The 23,192-nt window shown below is 38.9% G+C and overlaps 1 protein-coding gene across 4 annotated transcripts in view; it reads left to right on the top strand.

Annotated features, from left to right (window-relative positions):
* The window catches only part of YLPM1 (YLP motif containing 1), a 67,575-nt gene that overhangs the window by 21,741 nt on the left and 22,642 nt on the right, over nucleotides 1-23,192 (top strand). For 2 of the 4 annotated variants that reach the window (XR_010839471.1, XM_059055754.2), the window contains exons 5-10: nucleotides 10,163-12,274; nucleotides 14,915-15,035; nucleotides 20,507-20,927; nucleotides 21,040-21,132; nucleotides 22,443-22,557; nucleotides 23,036-23,154. Coding sequence is in view for 2 of the 4 variants with exons in the window: in XM_059055754.2 (XP_058911737.1) it covers nucleotides 10,163-12,274; nucleotides 14,915-15,035; nucleotides 20,507-20,927; nucleotides 21,040-21,132; nucleotides 22,443-22,557; nucleotides 23,036-23,154 (2,981 nt within the window). In the remaining 2 variants the exon portion in view is untranslated. Of the gene's footprint in view, nucleotides 1-10,162; nucleotides 12,275-14,914; nucleotides 15,036-20,506; nucleotides 20,928-21,039; nucleotides 21,133-22,361; nucleotides 22,558-23,035; nucleotides 23,155-23,192 lie in introns of all 4 variants that reach the window. The other 2 variants (XR_010839470.1, XM_059055753.2) reach the window with 1 other exon arrangement.

The following is a 23,192-nucleotide window of genomic DNA, read 5'->3' as shown; positions in this document are numbered from 1 at the left end:
ATTCTGTAGCTGTCTTACTAGGTTTAACAAGGTACTATGAACACCATAATTTTTCTTTATGCTTCCATTTGCCATGGCTTTTCCTGTTTATAGTGATTATTTCTCTTTGGAATTTTGATTTTAGGATCTTGGTTATACATATTAGAAAATGGCATTATTTCACATGAAAACTAAAAGGGCAGGAATTTGATTCCAGAATTAAAAATCTTGTAATTACCGTGGTCTGCTGATGTGAGTGTGTTTATATATTGTGATAATCAGACATTATCTTGTTTAAGGGTATTTGTATTTCTGCATCCCTCTTAAGTTTTTGTACCCAATTTGGAGTATATTTTTTGTATCAAGTTTTGAAATTTTTATACCTAGTTCTAATGGTTTCATACCTAGTTTTAGGGGTTTTATTTTTTAGAAGTTTATGAAATACCTAACTGTACAAGCAAAAAGTTTCAAAATATTTAAACACCAGATATTTGTCTTTTCTTTTCATCTAACCAATGTACAATGCATGTGTTTTTGTGTGGTTGTATTTAGTGAATGTATACTATGTTTGTACTTTATTTCCAGTACGTTTTTATGTTTGTTTGTTTTTTGGGTTTTTTTTGCGGTACGCGGGCCTCTCACTGTTGTGGCCTCTCCCGTTGCGGAGCACAGGCTCCGGACACGCAGGCTCAGCGGCCACGGCTCACGGGCCCAGCCGCTCCGCGGCACGTGGGATCTTCCCGGACCGGGGCACGAACCCGCGTCCCCTGCATCGGCAGGCGGACTCTCAACCACTGCGCCACCAGGGAAGCCCTCCAGTACGTTTTTATATGTTAAAAAGGTCATAGTGGTTCATTGTGTTGATGTGAAGATGGCTTATTTTCGTACATATGTTTAATATGGGTATCTCTTAATATATTTATTCCAAAGGCCTAAAAACTCTTTACTTTTATAAATCAAAAAGGGTTTGATAGTCTGACATTTTTAACATCCTTGAACTTTGAAAAATTTGAAGTGCAGTATTAATAACTAATTTCCATTTATATGTAGTGTTGAAAGTATATTTCAATTGGTTTAACATATTCTGACTCCCCAAATAAAAATAAAATGATGACCCTTGGCTTCTGGTCAACGATTAAATCTAAAAGCAAAACACCCTACCTTTTCATAAACACTGCATATTATATATGCAGGCATGAGGCTTACAGAAATGAGTTCATTACGTTTTACAACTTTTCCGCCATGTTCACTTATTGTATATCTTCACACCTTTTAGTGCCTCCTGCTTCCTTTATCCTTTCCTCTGGCCTTTGTATATGCTCTTTTCCTTGTTTGGAATCCCCTTTCTGTCATTTTTTGCTTTATCAATTCCTACTTTTCCTGCCCTGGGGATGGTACTTCTATAATTATGTGTCAAGATCTTTCATTGAGTCAGACCTTGAGTATACTTAAGTGAGCAAGACCAACATGCCCCATATTTATCAAATTCTGTTTTAACTGTTGATTTACTTGTTTCATTCTTCTTACGGACTGTGAACTCCTTGAGGTTAGGTATCAGTTTATTTCCAGCACTGACACAGTACATGACAATTAGTAGGTGTTCAATAAATGTTGCTTATGCCAGAATGTCTTAGTTATGGGTAAAATTCTCAAGGCATTCGCAGTTTAGTTAGAAAGCAGTTCATTCATATTTAGAATTTGATTGTAACACTAGCTAACATGTTGAAAAGTGTTCTCATACTGACTTACGTATTATATATAGTCTTCTTTTATCACTTATATGAACTAGTAATTGCTGAATTCAATACAAAACACATGACTTTACATATCTTTAATGACCTAAGGTGTTATTTCAGACACTTTGATATAGTTACATTAATAAATGTAACTTCAAGAAAAGGAACCAAATCATCACAAAACCTGAAATGGCATACTTTTTTTCCTTCATAAATATGTGGTCTTTATCTTTAGCATTGCAACGTACCTTTTTTGGGGGGTGCTGCATCACGCAGCTTGTGGGATCTTAGTTCCCTGAACAGGGATTGAAGTGGAAGCTCGGAGTCCTAACCGGGAGTTCCCTGTGACATAGTTTTGACAAGCACCTGGTCAGCTCCTTTCCTCTTTGTCCAATAATAGCTGTGTCAAACCTTCACTATTTTGCATAGACCATCTGTGCTAATGCTGCTTTCTCTGTCTTAGCAAACATTATTATTTCTCTTTGTATTTTTAATTTAGCTTCCTGCTTCACAGAGAGAATCAAGGCTTTCAGTCCCAATGAAACTCACTTCCTGGCCGTACCATTACTTAAGTTGCCATCCTAAACTTTCTTGAAGTCTCAGAGGAGCCCTTTTCCTGGTTAGGGCTAACACTCTCTGTGTGTCTTTTAAAGAAATACATTTTACATTTTTATCAAAGTGATACATACACGTAGTTTTTTAAAAAATCAGGAGAAACAACCACCCACTGCCCCAAACCACCCTAGACGTATTGCCTAATGACATCTTTTAATTCTTTAGCTGTTTCTTTTGGTAGTTACCTTCATATCACTAAATAATGTGTTGCTACTTTCTTGACTTATACATGTATACTTATATGTTAGATACTACATGTTTACTTCCTAGTCTGGTAGATAAAGGTTTAGTTCTTATACTGTTCTCTAATCCCATCTGCCCAATATATTTATTTCATTCAGTAAATAGTGTTCATAGAGGCAAGCAGTGTACTGTGATTACATTTCCTTTAGCATAATAACTTTTTTAGAATTTCCAGTTGCCTTTCTTCTTGCAACATCATTTTTTTTTTCTTTTTTTTTTTTTTTTTTTTTTTTTTCAGTACGCGGGCCTCTCACTGCTGTGGCCTCTCCCGTTGTGGAGCACAGGCTCCGGACGCGCAGGCTCAGCGGCCATGGCTCACGGGCCCAGCCGCTCCGCGGCATGTGGGATCTCCCCGGACTGGGGCACGAACCTGTATCCCCTGCATTGGCAGGTGGACTCTCAACCACTGCGCCACCAGGAAAGCCCTTGCAACATCTTTTTGTTTTGTTTTGTTTTTGTGTTTTTGTTTTTGTTTTTTTTTGTGGTACGCGGGCCTCTCACTGTTGTGGCCTCTCCCGTTGAGGAACAGAGGCTCCGGACACACAGGCCCAGTGGCCACGGCCCATGGGCCCAGCCACTCCGCGGCATGTGGGATCTTGCCGGACCAGGGCACGAACCCGTGTCCCCTGCATCGGCAGGCGGACTCTCAACCACTGCACCACCAGGGAAGCCCTGCAACATCTTTTTAAAAGAAATATTTGTTTGATTTATTTATTCGGCTGCATTGGGTCTTAGTTGTGGCACGCGGGATCTTTTTGTTGCAGCGCATGGGCTCATAGTTGTGGCACACAGCCTTCTCTAGTTGTGGCACACAGACTTCTCTCTAGTGTGACGCGCGGGCTCAGTAGTTGTGGCACGTGGGCTTAGCCCCTGGACCACCAGGTGAGTCCCTCTTCTTGCAACATCTTTAAAATAATACTCCAACTCCAGTCTCTAAAACAACATCTCTTTTTCTCTTGAGATCTCTCCCCCAGATTCATGCATTCTCTTGCTTTTGCCTGGGCTGGTTGGCTGGTTTGCTGCTCTCAAGATCTGTCATATGGCTGTTACTCCAGCATTTCTCTTGACTATCCTTCTAGATTGTATTCACTGTTTACTGAATCTCATGGCTTCCAGTTTGTGGTTTAGTGCCTCCTTTTCCTGGAGTGCATGCTCAACTAAGAAATTGTGGGTTGGAGTTTCCTGAGCCCTTGCATGCCTGAAAATGTTTTAATCTAACCTCACACTTGATTAGTAATTTGGATATATAATTTGAGGTTGAATATATTTTTATTATAATTTATGTAAACTAAAAACCAAAAAGTTTACCCATTTTTCCCACTTCCACACCCTGCCTCTGGCAACCATCAGTCTGTTCTCCATATCTATGAGCTTGGTTTTTTAATTAATTAAAATTTTTTTAAGATTCCAAATATAAGAGAGATCACATAGTATGTCTTCCTCTGACTTACTTCACTTAGCATAATGTTCTGCAGGTCCATTTATATTGTTGCAAACAAAAAGATTTCATTCTTTTTTATGGCTGAATAATATTCCATTGAATGTATATACCACACCTTTGTTATCCATTCATCCATCAGTGGACACATAGGTTGTTTCCATACCTCGGCTATTGTAAGTAATGCTGCAGTGAACACAGGGCGGCGGGGAGGTGCATATATCTTTTTGAGTTAGTTTTTTCGTTTTCTTCCAGTAAATACCCAGAAGTAGAATTGCTGGGTCATATGATAGTTCTATTTTTAATATTTTGAAGAGCCTTCATACTGTTTTCCATAGTGAGCGTCACCAGTTTACATTCCCACCAGTAGTACACAAGGGTTCCCTTTTCTCTGTATCCTTGCCAACACTTGTTATTTCTAGTCTTTTTGATAATAGCCTTTCTAATAAATGTAAAGTACTATCTCATTGTGGTTTTGATTTGCATTTCCCTGATGATTAGTGATGCAGGGTATCTTTTCATGATGTCTTCTTTGGAAAGACATCTGTGTATCTTCTTTGGAAAAATGTCATTTGTCTGTTGGAAAAGCATCTAAGATCTGCTCATTTAAAAATCAGATTGTTTCTTTTTTTGCTGTTGAGTTGTATGAGTTCTTTATATATTTTGGAATTAGCCCCTTATCAGATACATGATTTGCAAATATTTTCTCCCTTTCAGTAGGCTGCCTTTTCATTTTATTGATGGTTTGCTTTGCTGTGCAGCTTTTTAGTTTGATGTAGTCCCACTTTATTTTTGCTTTCGTTGTTTAGCTTTTTTTTTTAAGTAAGCTTTTTAAAAAAATTTATTTACTTTATTTATTTTTGGCTGCATTGGGTCTTCACTGCTGCACACAGGCTTTTCTCTAGTTGTGGCGACCGGAGGCTACTCTTCGTTGAGTTGCGCGGGCTTCTCATTGTGGTGGCTTGTTGCAGACCATGGGCTCTAGGTGCTTGGGCTTCAGTAGTTGTGGCACACGGTCTCAGTAGTTATGGCTTGCAGGCTCAGTAGTTGTGACGCACGGGCTCAGTTGCTCCGCGGCATGTGGGATCTTCCCAGACCAGGGCTCAAACCCATGTTCCCTGAATTGGTAGGCGGATTCTTAACCACTGCACCACCAGGGAAGTCCCTGTTGCTTTGCTTTTGATGTCAGAATCAAAAAATCATTGCCAAGATCTATGTCAAGGAGCCTACTGCCTATGTTTCTTCTAGGAGTTTCATGGTTTCAGGTCTTACACTCAAGTCTTTCATCTATTTTTCTTTCTTTCATCTATTTTGAGTTAATTTTTCTGTATGGTGTAAGGTAATAGTCCAGTTTCATTCTTTTGCGTGTGGCTGTCCAGTTTTCCCAATACCATTTATTGAAGAGACTATCCTTTCTCCATTGTATTTATATTCTTGGCTCCTTCGTCATGAATTAGTATAAACATGGGTTTATTTTTAGGCTCTTTATTCTGTTCCATTGATATGTGTGTCTGTTTTCGTACCATACTATTTAATACTATTTATAGTATTAAATATAGTATAGTACTACTTAGGGTCAGCGAGCATTCTCTTTTTTTCTGTTACCTAGTGTAGCTGTTGTACTGTTTTGATTCTTTTCCTTTTTAGGTGGTTTCTCCGTACTGCCAGAATCTTTTTATTTAATCCCTTTTCTTTTAATATTTTATAGTGGTTTTTGTTTGTTTAGTTTTATTGACTGTACTGGATACTTAGTGAGCTGGGCCCCTTACATCTGGAGATTAGAGTCTCTTAACTCTGGGAAATTTTTTTGTCCTATTTCTTCATTTATTTATGTACTCTTATTTTCTGTTTTTATCTTTCTGGAACTCCTTATCTGTAGGATTTGGACTTGATGGATTGATTATATTTGTCTCTATTCTCTCTCATTTTGTTGTACTTCCTGAGATACTTCTAATCCTTTTATTGCGTTTAAATTTTGAGAATTAAAAAACAGTTCTACAGTTCTTCTGGTTCTGATCCTTTTTAAAAAAATAAATTTATTCATTTATTTATTTTTGGCTGCATTGGATATTCATTGCTCTGCATAGGCTTTCTCTAGTTGCAGTGAGTGGGGACTACTCTTCATTGTGGTGTGCATGCTTCTAGTTGCAGTGGCTTCTCCTGTTGTGGAGCACAGGCTCTAGGTGTGTGGGCTTCAGTAGTTGTGGCTCACGGGCTCTAGAGCGCAGGCTCAGTAGTTGTGGTGCATGGGCTTAGTTACTCCACGGCATGTGGGATCTTCCCGAACCAGGGCTCGAACCCATGTCCCCTGCATTGGCAGGTGGATTCTTAACCATTGTGCCACCAGGGAAGTCCTGATCCTTTTTTTATATATAGCAAATTGTTGTCAATTTACTGTTACAGTATCTTTAAGAATGTTTCTGAGGATACTTACTTGAGGGTTGTTTTTTTTTTTTAAGTTCTCTTCTGGTTTTTTTTTTTTTGCATTATGTCTGTTTCCTCCAGATCCATGTTCTGTTTATCTTTGGTTTCTTCTTTTCATTTTGGAGACATTTCTCAAGTATATTGTGATCTCTGGTTGTCCATTTATGTTTAAGAGTGGGAGACAGTGAAGTTGATTGGGAGCTCTTTGTGTATGTGGGGGGCTAACCAATTGTCAGACTTTGCTTTAGGTGATAGGGCAAAAAACTGCTAACGCTACAGGACCCTCAAATTCAGGCATTTAGAGACATCCAAGACCAGGGAAAGGCTGATCAGGGGTTCTGAATATAGATTTTAATTTACATAATTTTAGCCTCAAGTCTTACTTGTCTTTCCCCAGCATCCCTGGATTCTGAGAATCCTGATCCTCTCTGGGTTTCTGTGGACAAGCCAACCCCATTTTGACTGAATCCTTCTCTGCTACCAGCACTCTAAACTGCGGCTTCTTCCTGCTCCATTTGTTACCACTTATGTTTGTTCTTTGTCTTCCAGAATTTAAAAACAAAATTCTCATCTACTGGTAGCCCCTTCTCTCTGTTTATAGTGAGTTCATGTGTTTTTATTTTTATTTTCTAAATGTTATTTATTTATTTCTGCATTGGGTTTTTGTTGCTGCGCGCGGGCTTTCTCTAGTTGCCGCAAGCGGGGGCTACTCTTTGTTGCAGCGCGTGGGCTTCTTACTGCAGTGGCTTCTCTTGTTGTGGAGCACCGGCTCTAGGCGCGCAGGCTTCAGTAGTTGTGGCTCTTGGTCTCTAGAGCGCAGGCTCCGTAGTTGTGGCGCACGGGCTTAGTCGCTCCGCGGCATGAGTTTATGTATTTTTGAATTCCTTGCGATGACTCTCTATAGTGTCAACTTGGCTGGGCTGAAGTACATTTTCCAGCCATGTTTCTTTCTTTCTTCAATGTTTCTTATTAGGATGGGTCACAGGGGAGATTTTTGTGTTTAACATGAAACATTTATCCCTGGACAACCAGAAATTTTCTAACCCTTTCCCCAGAAAAGATTATAAAGCCCCTTTTTTGTCTTTGGGGAAATCGTCATTCTCCCTAGCTGGTTTACATCCTCTCTTTGATATTCTGTAACTTAAATTCTGAGATTTAAAGCTAGCTAGTACTAATATATCTTATGTTAGATGATAAGGAAGAAAAATCAATCAAAAATATTTGACTAATATATATTTAAACATTTAATATCAAACGTTAAAGAAGAAATATTCGTAACTATCACAGCCCTTATTTCAGCAACTGGTCATGTAATTACAGTTGGTATTTATAACTTGCCTTCTTCCTCTCCTTAATCCATATTCCCTTTGCTCTCAGTGAGCACCTCAGCTGGTCTTGGTTCCTTGTCTGGTGGAGTGACCCAAACCTTCATTTTTGAAAGGTCTGAGCTATTCTCAACCCTGCCTGAATTGAGTTATTGTAGTTTTCTGTTGACTTTAGTCACAGGACATGGAAGTACTAACGGGTGTCCTAGAGGATCTCCTCCATTCCAGACATACTCCTCACCCTCACTGTGTAGAAATAACCCAATTTCCCCTTGAGCAACAGGATTAATCCGCCCCCACCCCCACAGCCAGTACAGTAACTCCCATTTTTGCTTGTTGATTCAGAACCCAAAGTGGCCAGATGGCAGTCTGAATTGGAGTTTAATAGAGTCATTGTTGTGTCCTCTGATAGAAGCATTCTCCCTTTGAAACTAAGACTTCTAGATCACCAAAAACCAATGTCACAGGGATAGGAAGTTAATATTTTGCTGAAACCGAATTTATTACTCATTTATTTCCCTAACAAATGAAAGAAAAACCCTTCTATTTCTCATTAGAGGCATGAAAGGCATCACCATCACCGAAGCCAAAAAACCTTGGAACCATCCTAAATTCTTCCTTTTCCATTATTTTAATCCCACCTGTTAGAAAATTTATCAGCTTTACTTTCCTTCACATCTCTCACTTTTATCTCCTCCTTTACATCCTCATATCAATCACTGCCTTAGAACAGACTTCACCTTCACTTACTCAGATTGTAGAGACAATCTACAATTAGCTTTTCCCACTTATCCATCTACTACTTTCCTGCTAGAGAAATCTTTTTAAAAATCACGTCATATTTAGTGGCTGTATGTGCTTAAGGTAATTTCCAACTCCTTACACAGCTGAATTAATTCATCTGTTGTAACAGAGATCCAAAGTCACATGGCTTTAACAAGTTAGAAGTTTATTCTCTCTCAGGACTTATATGGTGCCTCTACAGTGTCAAGAATCTAGGTTCCTTCTGATTTGTTACTTTACCATCTCTTAGTATGTTGCCCTTATCTACATGGTTCAGGATGCCTCACCACCATGTCAGAGCCAGCATGAAAAAGAAAATGGTGAAGAGAAGGATGTGTTCTTCCCTTTAAGTTTACAACCTGGAAGGATGTGTAAATCATTTTCACTCTCAGCTCATTGGCCAGAACATGGCTAAAAGTTCCAGCTGCAAGAGAGTTTGGGAAAGAGAGTCTTTAGTCTATCTATCCTTATGTCTAGCTGATAATGGAGAGGCTCAATTACTGTAGAAAAAGGGGGAATGAATATTGGAGGTGTACCAGTAGTCCATGCCACCGAGGTATACAAGGTTTTCTGGAGATTGACCCTTGCCTGCCTCTTTACCTTATCTCTTAGTGTGCTGCTTTTCCACTCCTTCTCCTTTCCTAGGTGTCCTAGACTTTGTTTACTCTTTCTTTCAGCCATGCTAAACTGTTTGCCAAACATGCTATTCTGGTATGTGTTTCTCTGCCTTTCCTCATAATGCTTCCTTAGCCTGAGATGTCCTTGCCACCCACTCCCGTCATCTCCAATACTCTCTGTTAACCTGATCTCTGAGAATTTGTTTTTCAAGAGTTAACTTAAGCATCTTCTATTATATAAAGCCTTTATTGGAGAGCACCACCTTCACCCTGGTAAAACTGACCATTCTGTCCTCTGTTGCCCTTATTATATGCAGATAGACTTTAGTCATTGTACCTTTTGGCAGTTATTTACACTTAGATTCTTTCTCTTCCATTGTAAACCCTTTGAGGGCAAAGAAGACATTTACTTCATGTATCCCTTGGATGTAGCATAGTGCCTGACACAGGGTATACACTAAATATTTACCAAATATGCAAGTGGGTCCATAGCAAAAATATCTCTGTCCAGATTTTTAAATGTCAGGGCATGCTCTTAAGACATAGCTGGCTGCTGTTTTTTAAACTTTTGTCAATTAGTCAAGTTGATAATGTTAGCTCCAACAATATCTATAATCATCCTATATTATCTTGCTAATTTTTTCATATTTGGTTTTTAGTTATAATTTAACTCTAAAAGTACTTTCAGAATTAGCTGCGGGACTTTTTTTTCTGTTTGAAATGAGTGGACTTTTCTTGTCTACTAAGGCACAATATTTATAATTGCTTTTTAACAATTCAGTATATCAGTGACTTGCTGCAGGAGATTTGTCCTGAGACCTTCTGAGCTCTGCCACCTTAACATACTGGTTCTAAGATATAGATATTTCAGGGTTTGTTTAATGACTAAGAGTCATTTTTGTAAACAGATACTAAGGCAAGATTGCCTTAAGTATTTTTACGTGGAGAATTTTTTTTTTTCTGCTTTACTGTCTTGAGTAATATCTTTTGTTTTACTTGTAGATTTGATGGTCCTCGAAGATTTGAGGATTTAGGGTCAAGGTGTGAAGGACCGAGACCCAAAGGGCCTCGTTTTGAAGGAAATCGCCCCGATGGGCCAAGACCCAGATATGAAGGTCACCCAACAGAGGGCGCTAAAAGCAAATGGGGAATGATTCCCCGGGGGCCGGCATCTCAGTTCTATATTACCCCCAATACATCCCTCAGTCCTCGACAGAGTGGACCACAGTGGAAAGGCCCCAAACCAGCTTTTGGACAGCAACATCAGCAGCAACCTAAGTCACAAGCAGAACCAGGAAACAAAGAACCATTAGCAGACACCAGTAGTAACCAGCAGAAGAATTTTAAAATGCAATCAGCTGCATTTTCCATTGCTGCAGATGTAAAGGATGCCAAGGCGGCTCAGTCAAATGAGAATCTAAGCGACTCTCAACAAGAGCCACCTAAAAGCGAAGTCTCGGAAGGGCCCATAGAGCCTTCTAATTGGGACCAGAATTCTCAAAGTATGGAGACTCAAATGGACAAAGCCCAAGCTGTTACTCAGCCTGTACCCCTTGCAAATAAACCTGTACCTTCTCAACCTACTTTTCCCTCAAAAACAGGGGGGATGGAGGGAGGAACAGCAGTAGCAACATCATCATCACTAACTGCAGATAATGATTTTAAACCTTTGGGTATTGGTCTTCCCCATTCAGAAAACAACCAAGATAAAGGGCTGCCTCGGCCAGATAACAGAGATAATAGGTTAGAAGGCAATCGAGGCAGCAGCTCATCTTACAGAGGTCCTGGGCAAAGCAGAATGGAAGACACACGGGATAAAGGACTAGTAAATAGAGGTCGAGGCCAGGCAATCAGCCGTGGCCCAGGGTTGGTCAAGCAAGAAGACTTTCGTGATAAAATGATGGGTAGAAGAGAAGACAGTCGAGAGAAGATGAGTAGAGGAGAAGGCAGCCGGGACAGAGGGTTGGTGAGGCCAGGAAGCAGTCGGGAGAAAATGCCAGGTGGTCTGCAAGGCAGCCAGGAGAGGAGTAGAGCTGGCAGCAGAGAAAGGGGACCACCTCGGAGGGCTGGCAGTCAGGAGAGAGGACCCCCTCGGAGACCTGGGAGTAGAGAGAGAGTACCACCACGAAGAGCCGGGAGCAGGGAGAGGGGACCACCTCGAGGGCCTGGCAGTCGGGAAAGGGGTCTGGGAAGACCAGATTTTGGTCGTGACAGAGGTCCATTTAGACCAGAACCAGGAGATGGTGGGGAAAAAATGTATTCGTATCACCGAGATGAGCCTCCTAGGGCAACATGGAACCATGGAGAAGAGAGAGGGCATGAAGAGTTCCCATTAGATGGTAGAAATGCTCCAGTGGAACGAGAAAGACTTGATGATTGGGATAGAGAGAGATACTGGAGAGAATGTGAACATGACTATCAAGATGATACAGTAGATTCATATAACAGAGAGGACAGGTTTTCGGCACCATCTCGATCTCATGATGGCGATAGACGAGGCCCTTGGTGGGATGACTGGGAGAGAGATCAGGATATGGATGAGGACTACAACAGGGAAATGGACAGGGACTTGGACAGGGATGTGGATCGGATTGGAAGACCTATGGATATGTATGATAGAAATTTGGATAATGAGTGGGACAGAGATTATGGGAGACCACTGGATGAACAAGAATCACAGTTCCGTGAACGAGATATTCCATCTCTTCCACCTTTACCACCCCTCCCACCTCTTCCACCTGTGGATAGATATCGGGATGATAGATGGAGAGAAGAAAGAAATCGAGACCATGGGTATGATCGAGATTTCCGTGATAGGGGTGAGTTGAGGATCCGAGAGTACCCAGAAAGAGGAGATACGTGGCGGGAAAAGCGAGATTATATTCCTGACAGAATGGACTGGGAAAGAGAACGATTGTCAGACAGATGGTACCCATCTGATGTGGATAGACATTCCCCCATGGCGGAACATATGCCCTCCTCACATCATTCTTCTGAAATGATGGGGTCGGATGCAAACTTAGACTCTGACCAAGGCCTTGGAGGGGTAATGGTTCTCAGTCAGAGGCAGCATGAAATCATTTTGAAAGCTGCACAAGAACTGAAAATGCTTCGGTAAGTTAACTACTTAAGATCATTTCTTTTAGTCAAAACCGCATTCAGACTGCTCTTTTTAAAATGATGTGTTATATTTGAATGGATTCATTTTTTTTCTAGCTCTTACCACATGATTTTAATTTTAATTTCTAGTCATTGAGTGCTGTTTTAGGGTAGGATGGATATTTAGGAACTGTATTAATTATAAACTTATGTCCTGAAATATGAAAATTTGATAGCCATTCTTGGCTTTTGTAGATATGTTGCCGACATGCCATGCCTGTGATTGTTTCAAGTTCAAACTTCAACTTGCCAGTGCTCTAGATTTCACAGAGCTCATATGTAAAATTCCTTTTTTCCCCTGAGGCAGTTTGTTCTTTGGTATTAGATCTGATAGACTTCGTATTCACTAATCTTTGGTATAACTTTGGAAAGTGCTGGAAGGATTTATATTTTTCTCTGTTGAAGCTAAGAATGGTTTACCTGGAAGCAGCCTCAGATTTATCTAACTATTGATTCTTTCTTTTTGGGATGTTTTATCTTTCATTATAACTAGAAGCAGGTATCTCTGCTTGAGGATATTATTTGTTTCTACATAATCAAATATTTTCTTTGTGAGATTGAGAATAGAATTTGTATTTCTTGATTTACAATCACCCAACTATGTATAGGTATCTACATAATGCTTCCCATTAGTAGCATAATAATAAAAGCTAACATTTATTGCACGCTTACTATGAACCAGGAACTGTACTAAGTGCTTTGTATGTATTAATTCATGTAATCCTTATACCAACTATATCCTGAGATGAGAATTTAGGAGTCACTGACAGATTGCAATAAGAAATTACTTTTCAAGTAATTTCTTAGGAAGTAGTAATGTTTTGTGAAAATAAATTAATGGTTAGTTTTTTATATATTCCAATGTATTGTGTTTTTTTCATTTTCAATTCTGGTCTACATTTGTGGATTATGCCGATTGAAATTATAACTGAAACTTTATGACTAAAAAAGTATAATGAGGAAAAAATACCTGTAAGTAAAGATGAAAGATCAGGTGCCTCAGGAAATAAAACAGATTTCTGTGGTCTATAGAAGATACACTCTAAGAGATTTGACTTCTCCAGATTACTCTTGAAGAAAGTAGTAAATGTGGAAAGTATGCTATAGAACATTTAGCTATTCTCTGTTCACTTTTAAACTATGGACACCTTTAATTTAACACCTACTGTGTGCTGGCACTGTGCTGATAATTTAACATGTATTATCTCAATCCTCCTATCTCAAATCCTTATCTCAAAGGCCTGCAAAGATAAGTAATATAGTATTCCCACTTCACCAAAGACACTAAGGCTCAGAGAGTGCCACTTGGCTACTAGAATTGGTAAACCTAGAATTTGAACCCAGTCTGTCCAACTCTAAAATCTATGTTTATGGAGAACACCAAGCTGATTGGTGTTACTAAGCTGCCAAGGTTTCTTTCCTTTCTTTTTTTGAAATTTCCTTTTCACCCGTTATTGCTTTGTATAGAAATGCTGGATACAAGGTTGCCTTATCATCCTTTTTTAAAGCTCTTTCTAGGCTACATAATAAAACAAAATATGTGAAGTGATGGGTAAGAGTGGTCATAGTTGAATACAAGTCAGTCACATTGTATTGGAAAAGTCATAGTATGATTTACATGAGGCAGAAAATAATCTTTTTTTTATACTTGACCCTTACTTTGCGTCCATTTGGGTCATTACACTTTACAAAATGGTAGGGAGAAAATTGTAAAAGGTCTGAAGAGGTTGTGGTAGATGTTGTATGTGTTTACTGTGGGCATTGTAAGGAAAAATGAAGGGAATTTGATGAGCGATTTAAAGAAAAATTGTAAGAGTTACATAATTACTCTTTAGGAGTATGAAGTGTTGTTTTTAAAGGTTTAGACTGACAACTGTTCTCACTGTTTACAGCAGGGGCTGTAAACTAAAATGCCCACAAGAACCAGACAGGTAACTAAAATGAGTGAAAGCCGGCCAGTGTAACTTAACTGGGTTTGGTGAGGACTGTAGCAAACTGCTTCATCTAAAGCAGGCAGCCACTACTCCACTGAGCTGATTGTTGGCATGTGGTTATGTAGGCCCAGTGTCTGCAGATCTCTTAAAAATTTGAATTTATATGGAAAAATATATTATTTTGCTTTGTAATTAATGGCAGCTAGCTCAGATTTTAAAACTAATATGGAAGCTAAATTTTAAAAAACCTTTTAATACATTCATATATATCCAGATACATTGATATTTGGCCCGTGTGCCAGCATTTTGCACCCTCTTATCTAAAGACTATTGAACAACAAAAAAAAATAGCAAGAGAGATTTTTGTTGGATGAAAGAAAAACATGACAAGTAGGTGAGATATTAAAATAGACTAAAGAGGCAGGTTCTAGAATCGGTCCTTGAAGATCTTCAATAATTTATCATTATTTTATAGGTCGTAGATGACTGATCAGTTAGCTCATAAAGGCAAGATAGTATTACCCTGGAGATGCTTTATGGGTACTGTAGAGGGTTTGAAAAAAGGTTTTAGTTTCCTTTTTTGTTCTTCAATATTAATTATAGTTATTTAGGAATGGAGAACACATGCCTTATGTACAATGGCAATTTTATTTGTTTACAGAGAACAGAAAGAACAGCTTCAAAAGATGAAAGACTATGGGTCTGAGCCACAGATGCCTGACCATCTACCACCCCAGGATTCGAGATTGCAGAATACATCTTCAAGACCTGGAATGTATCCGGTATGGGAAAATATGTGCCCAGAAAATGAAATGGTTCTTACTTTGTATGCTTGTATGTCGTTTGATTTTTTTTTTATATATATTACAATAAGTATAAATTTCCTCTATAAAAAATGTAAATTTTGGAAAAGTAAAAAGCTAATGGTAATGGACCTTTGAAAATATTATGAGTATGGTCGAAAGTGTGACAGAAATGCTTTCTCCCCCAGGGTTTGATAAGTACACCAAGCACACCTGAACTATATATATGGCTTTGTGTTCACAAAATTGTAGAATTTTCTTGGTAATGCTTTTTGTTCAGATAGTCCTGTTTTCCATTTGGACAGTGCAGGGACTCCCTGTGAGCCCTGCTCATGTGAGCTTTGTAGTCTCCCTGCCTCTAGTAGCCTTACTAGTCCTTAGCTAGGGAAGGGGTTGAACATCATGCCCCAGTTCAGGCTGTGAAGCTACGTTAAAGACTTGTGTTATTAAGCTCTCCCCTTGTTTTGCTTTCATTTTGTTGTTGTTTTACCTTTAAGCCAGTGATGGGCTTTAAAAATGTTATCATGCAAATATAAGTGAGAGAGAGAAAAAAAACACTGCTGAACCATTTCATCAGATGAACTCTTCATTTCTCAACGTTCCCTTCCATCCTAATCTAACGCACAACACTCAGACATAATTGTTGATGTCAGCAACCACCATGATGTTGACTCCCCAAATCGCATCTCTTGGCCTGTGTATGCATCCATCTGCCTACAGGGTTTCTCTCTGGGTGTGTCTCTTGCTAAACTCAACATATATAAAATGGAGCTCATTACCCATCCTCCATGAACACTTGTTCTTTCTCCTCATTATCACCTAGTCACCCGAACTTGAAACCTGAAGACAGCCCTAACTCTTTTCTTTGTCCTAACGTTCTGTGTTCAGTCATTCAGTTGATTAATTTTACTATCTTTTTAATATTGTTCAAGTATTCTCTCCTCCACTTCCCTACAACCTCAGTTCTAGCCTTTGTCAGTTCTTGCCTAGATTATTTCAGAAATACCCTAATTCATCTCTCTCCATCTCATTCCCCTCTGATCCATTCTTCATTCTGCTTCCAGAGTGATTATTTTTAAAATATTTTTTGAATCAAATTTTGAGTTATAATTTACATATGTTTTAAGCCCACAGTTTGAGTTTCGACAAATGTATACCAAAAGATTAAAAAAATTTCCATTGCCCCCAAAAGTTCTCTCATGCCACTTTGTAGTTAGGACTACCCTACGCTCTACTTTAGGCAGCACTGATGTGACCGCTGGCCAAAATAGTCATTTTATGTCTTTTTTTTTTGGCTGTGTTGGGTCTTCGTTGCTGTGCACGGGCTTTTTCTAGTTGTGGCGAGTGGGGGCTACTCTTCGTTGCGGTGCACGGGCTTCTCACTGCGATGGCTTCTCCTGTTGCGGAACACAGGCTGTAGTAATGCAGGCTTCAGTAGTTGCAGCATGCGGGCTCAGTAGTTGCGGCACGCGGGCTTCAGTAGTTGTGGCATGTGGGCTCAGTACTTGTGGCGTCGGGTCCTAGGGCGCGTGGGCCCTAGGGCACAGGTTCAGTAGTTGCGGCTCATGGGCTTAGTTTCTCTGTGGCATGTGGGATCTTCCTGGACCAGGGGTTGAACCCATGTCCCCTGCATTGGCAGGTGCATTTTTAACCACTGCACCACCAGGGAAGTCTCCAAAATGGACATTTTAAAACATAAATCTCACCATGTTGTACCTTGGTTTTAGAACGCTTCAGTATTCTTGTGTTCCTTTCAGGATAAAATCTAGATTCTTTTGCCTGGCCTTTTATGTTCTTCCTGAGCTGGCCCAAGCTCTGCTTACCATTACTTGCTACTCCCTCTCTTTACTTTCCCTCCACATGGAGCTTCTGACAGTTCTGTGAGTGTGACTGGCTCTTACTTCTCCATGCCTTTGCATATGCATGTTGTTCTCTAAACCTAGAGTTTCTTTTTTTTTCTCTTCCTATCTTCTCCTCCAACTAGTTAATTGTTTATTTTTTAGAACTCATTTCTGTATCTTCTTTTCCACTTGTTTAAGTCAATTGCCCTCGCATGTACACCTGTAACATGGGCCTCTGTCAGAACCCTTATCATACTGTATTTGGATTGTCTGTTTTCTTGTCTGTCTTGCCTTCTGTCTTGTCTTGCCTTCTCTTATCTTGCCTGTCCTTCATAAGGATAGGAACTACATCTTTTATCTTTGACTCTCTTAGCAAATAGTAGAAGCTCTAGATTATAGATCCACATTTCTGCTTTATTCACTTGATAAATCAGTCATATACATTTTAACATATTGCTACATGCTTTATATTTTTGATGCACAATTTATTAAAACTATTCCATTTAACAAAGTTAAACCTTTGTTTCTAATCTTTTATTAATACAATGTTAATAAATGTCTTTGTATCAAATCCTTATTTTTTTTAGTTTTAATATTTTTTTATTGAAGTATAGTTGATTTACAATGTTGTGTTAATTTCTGCTGTACAGCAAAGTGATTCAGGTATACATACATACACATTTTAAATATTCTTTTCCATTGTGGTTTATCCCAGGATATTGAATACAGTTCTTTGTGCTATACAGTAGGACCTTGTTGTTTACCCATTCTATAGATAAAAGCTTACATCTGCATTCTTTATTTTCTACAAACCACTATGCATTATGCTTCAAATTCTTGTTTTAGTTAACTTCTTAAAAGTACTTTTAAATTCCTATACTGGTATACTTTAGTTAAAGAACGAGGACATTTTTAATGATTCCTATAATATAGCCAACAGCTCTCTAAAATAGTTATATAACAACTGTACTATAGCCTTGCAAGCATCAGCTACTTAATATTTTGGGAAGATTTAATATTTTATATTAACATTTATTAACATTTTTAACATTATTAACATTTATTTAATATTTTATATTAACATTAATAAAATGTTTTAAAATGTTTGGTAGTGGGACATCCCTGGTGGTCCAGTGGTTAAGACTCTGCGCTCCCAGTGTAGGGGGCCGAGGTTTGATCCTTGGTCAGGGAACTAGATCCCTCATGCTGCAACTAAAAATCCTGCACACAGCAATGAAGATCCTGAGTGCAGCAACAAAGATCCTGCATGCCACAACTAAGACCCGGTGCAGCCAAATAAATAAATAAATATTTTTAAAAGTAATAAAATGTTTGGTAGTTTTGATAATTAGTGAACATGAATATGTTCTGATAATTGTTAATTACATTTCTTATAAAAATCCTATTTTATCTATTTGACTGTTAAGGTTTTTCTTACTAATTTATGTTATCCTTAGTATGATTTATGTTATCCTTAGTATGGTACAGATATTAATCCTTTCTCCTGTAAATACTGTAGGAGTGTTCTGTCTTTCACAAATGTATGTATTGCTTTCACTATGTAATATGAAGAAAACACTTTTTATTTTTAGACAGAGTCCAGAATTCTTACGATATTTAAAGCATGTCTGGATAGCTGTGCTCCAGACTCAGTATCTTTGTCATGTATAGGCATTTCCTTAACAAAGTTTAAAGTGCCATAACCTAAAGTTTACCTTACATCATTTACCTAATAGTCATTTGTCTTTAACTCCAGCCTATAGTGGCCTCTTGTTAAATAATATTTCTTACGTATTAGCCACAATGTAATTTTGTTACTCAAAAAGTTTAACACGCAGCCTGTGTATGAATAAATATATAAGTAATGTGTATTGTTGGCTTTCCAAGGTCTAAAGTAGCTGTCAGTTTGTTTGTCAATGGTACAAACCAGAAACATAGAACTAAGAAATGGGTAAAGAGTGTTCGAATCAGAGATTAAAATTATCTCTGATTGCAAAGATTAAAATAAAATTTGACAATTGGGTTTCAGTATTAAGTAAATAGAACCTATCTGCCAAGAGATTCTACTGGTTCCATAATATACATTTCTGTTGACATTTGGTGGTTGTCAGAGAGATGACTAAATGTCCCATTTGGTTTCTTTGTTTTGTTGTTTCCCGGTTCTGATGTTGTGTGTTGGTACCAGCCTTGCCACAAACTACTATTGTCAGTCAGGCAATTAGATAAAAGTGAGGGAGCTAGCTAGAGTTTGTTCCTCTCACTGGAAATTCACTTTATTTGTGGAGGAGATAGGTTACCATAGTGGGGAGATAGTTTATATCAGAGATTCTTAACCAGGTGGTGAACATCAGAATTACAGAAGTTTTGTTTATTTTAAACTAATGCCAGGACCTCACTCACAGAAATTCAGCAGGTTTGAGGTGGGCCTGGGATATTTGTATCAAATTGGCTAGCACCCTAATTTTTCTGGAAGGAGAAGAAAAAGAAGGTGGTTCATTGCAGGGAAGGGAGGAGGTGATAGTGTTGAAGGCACTTTTTTTTCCTTTTTTAAACCAACCTAATTGAGGTATAATTTACATAATCTAATTTGCCCATTTTAAGTTTATAATTCAGTGATTTTTTTAGTAAATTTACTGAGTTGTCCAACCATCACCATAATCCAGTTGTAGAACATTTTCATCACCCCAGTAAGATCCCTTGTGCCAATTTGCAGTTAATCCTCATTCCTACCCAAGTCCCAGGCAACAGCTAATCCACTTTCTGTCCCTATAGATTTGCCTTTTTGGGCATTTAATTTAAGTGGAATCATATAATATGTGGTCTTTTGTGTCTGGCTTCTTTCACTTAGCATAATGTTTTCAAGGTTCATCCATGTTATAGCATGAATCAGTACTTCATTTCTTTTTATTGCCAAGTGACAATCTATTGTATGGCTATACCATATTTTGTTTATCCATTCACCAGTTGATGGACATTTGGGTTTTCGAATAATGCTGTTGTGAATATTTGTGTGCAGGTCTTTGCGGGGGCATGTTTTTCTTGGTTAGAGACCTAGGAATGGAACTGCTGAATTATTTGGTAAATTGAAGTTTAACTTTTTGACAGATTGTTAGACCATTTTCCAAAGTGGAAATTTTACATTCTTCCTAGCAGTCTAAGAGTCTTTGTGTTTCTCTACATCCTTGCCATCATTTGTTAGTGTCTGTTTTATCAATTATAGCCATTCTACTGGTATGAAATGGTACCTCATTGTGGTTTTAATTTGCATTTCCCTCATGACTAATGATGTCGAGTATATTTTCATGGGCTTCTTGGCCATTCATAAATCTTCTTTGGAAAAATATATGCAAATCTTTTGCCCATATTTTTTTTTACTATTTGTCTTATAAGAGATTTTTATATTCTGAATACAAGTCCTTTATCAGATAGGTGATAAGCACATATTTTCTCCCTAATGGTGTATTTTAAAGTACAGAAAGTTTTGAATTTTGAGTAAGTTCAGTATATCAAATTTTTCTTCTATGGATTGAGAACCAGATTTTACTTTCTACTGATATGTGAAAACATGATGGTATGCTCATTCGTTAAGCCATTTACTCTGTTCTCCAGCCTCCAGGGTCCTATAGACCACCCCCTCCTATGGGTAAACCACCAGGTTCAATTGTAAGACCCTCTGCTCCACCAGCAAGGTCATCTGTTCCTGTGACCAGGCCACCTATCCCAATACCGCCACCGCCACCCCCTCCTCCTCCGCCACCACCTCCTCCTCCAGTGATAAAGCCACAGACTTCAGCTATGGAACAAGAACGCTGGGATGAAGATTCTTTCTATGGCCTCTGGGATACAAATGATGAACAAGGACTGAATTCGGAATTTAAACCTGAAGCTGCAACGATTCCATCTGCCCCAGTGTTACCACCCCCACCTGTTCACCCTTCCATCCCTCCTCCTGGCCCGGTGCCTATGGGTATGCCACCAATGTCCAAACCACCACCAGTGCAGCAGACTGTCGATTATGGCCATGGCCGAGGTGAGTGAAAGTGGCGAATTTGTATTTGGGATTCTAAAGGAATTGTTAGCTTCAGCTTTGGCTTCCTTAAGCTTACTCTTACAGTGTTTTTATCCCTGATTTTGTTTACCAGACATATCCACTAATAAAGTTGAACAGATACCCTATGGAGAAAGAATAACTCTGCGTCCAGATCCACTACCTGAAAGATCAACTTTTGAAACAGGTAGGAGTCCCAGAGAGATCAGTATTTTTAAACCTTTTAGGACCCAATTATCATATGATTTCCCTTTTGGTAAGATTATCTGGGCCTCCTGTTTTTTTTGTTTTGTTTTGTTTTTGTTTTTTTCAGTGTTCAGAAATAAAGTTTTTGTGTTTTTTTATTTTTAAAAAAAATTATTAATTTATTTATTTTTGGCTGCATTGGGTCTTCGTTGTTGCGTGTGGGCTTTCTGTAGTGGTGGCGAGCAGGGGCTACTCTTCGTTGTGGTGCGCGGGCTTCTTATTGCATTGGCTTCTCTTGTTGTGGAGCACGGGCTCTAGGTGCACGGGCTTCAGTAGCTGTGGCACACGGGCTCAGTAGTTGTGGCTTGTGGGCTCTAGAGCACAGGCTCAGTAGTTGTGTGCGCAGGCTTAGTTGCTCTGCGGCATGTGAGATCTTCCCGGACCAGGGCTCAAAGCCGTGTCCCCTGCATTGGTGGGCAGATTCTTAACCACTGTGCCACCAGGGAAGTCCCAGAAATAAAGTTTTAATGGAACACAGACATACTCCCATTAGCTATTGTTTACAGCTGCTTTTATGCTAACAAACCAGAGCTGGGGTAGTTGCAACAAAGACTGTATGTCCTATAAAACATTTACCGTCTGTCCCTTTACAGAAGAAGTTTGCTAATCCCTGTTCTAGACACTGGGAATTCAACATGAGAAAAATAAAAGTTTTTGTGTTTATGAAATTACATTCTAATCGGAAAACAAACAAAGAATAAATGAACAAGATCGTTTCAGACCTTTGAATGTATTATAAAGACAGTGAAACATTTGATGTGATGGATAGTGAAGGTGGTTAATTTAGACAGAGTGGTCAGAGGAGGCCCCTGTGACAGTGAAGCTGAGAGCTGAATGACAAGGAGTCAGCCATGAAGCATCTGCAAACAGATGGTCCCAGTCAGAGGGAACAGCAGGTGGTAGGTCTCAGGAACAGGAAAGTGTGGTTGCATCACAAAGAGGTGGGGAAAGTAGTAGGAGGTGAGATCAGAGAGTGAACTAGGGTTAGGCAGGGGCCAGCTCACAGAAGTCCTCTTAGAATGTGGGCCTCCCTTTAATATAGCTAAAAGATTTATTTATAAGTTGAATTTAGGGCAACAATTTATACTAGTTCTAAATTTAGATTTGTACATTTCTGCTTTTATTTCAGAAAAAAAGGGATATAGTTCTTATTTTATATTGTTTTTATAGAGCATGTAGGCCAACGAGATCGTTATGATAGAGACAGAGATCGTGAGCCTTATTTTGATCGTCAAAGTAATGTCATGACAGATCATCGAGATTTCAAAAGGGATCGGGAGACACATAGAGATCGAGACCGGGATCGTGGCGTTATTGACTATGACCGGGATCGATTTGACAGAGAACGCCGACCTCGAGATGACAGGTATGCTATGAGAAATATCTTTGCCAGGTGTGCAAATTACCGTATACTTAAGTTCAGCAAAAGTCACTGTAGTTAAAGGAAATTTAGTAAATGATGTATTTTTCTCATGCATGTGTGTGTATAATTTGAAGAGGGAAGAGTACCAATTTTCAGGAAACTAGGTGGTTGAGTTTTGTGAGCTTGAATTCCAGAGAGTTAAATGGGAGATGGAGATAGCCAGAAAGGAAGGGAAAGAGTATTGTTAACAAAGTTGTAGTCATTGCTTAATTAATAGGCAAACAATTTATTTTTATAATTTGTGAGCTCTGTGGATGTGTGTATGCAAGGTAGATCTAAATGGGAAAGCAAAATGAAAATATAAATATTGACTAGGTATAGTAAGTACCCATAGAAAAAATTGGGCAGATAATGGTGTTGCATGATAAGAGATCTCCATATATTTTTTATTTACCAAAGCACTTCCTGTTAAACCTTCTAGGACTCAGTCATATCGAGACAAAAAAGACCATTCCTCATCCAGAAGAGGAGGATTTGATAGGCCATCCTATGATCGGAAGTCTGACCGACCAGCCTATGAAGGACCGTCCATGTTTGGAGGTAGATTAGTGCCTTGTTAACTATAAAGATGCTGAGAA

The sequence above is a fragment of the Kogia breviceps genome, chromosome 3, assembly GCF_026419965.1.
Source record: "Kogia breviceps isolate mKogBre1 chromosome 3, mKogBre1 haplotype 1, whole genome shotgun sequence".
Lineage (NCBI taxonomy): Eukaryota > Metazoa > Chordata > Mammalia > Artiodactyla > Physeteridae > Kogia > Kogia breviceps.
Note: the sequence above shows the minus strand (reverse complement) of the source record. Positions and strands in the feature narration are given on the sequence as shown.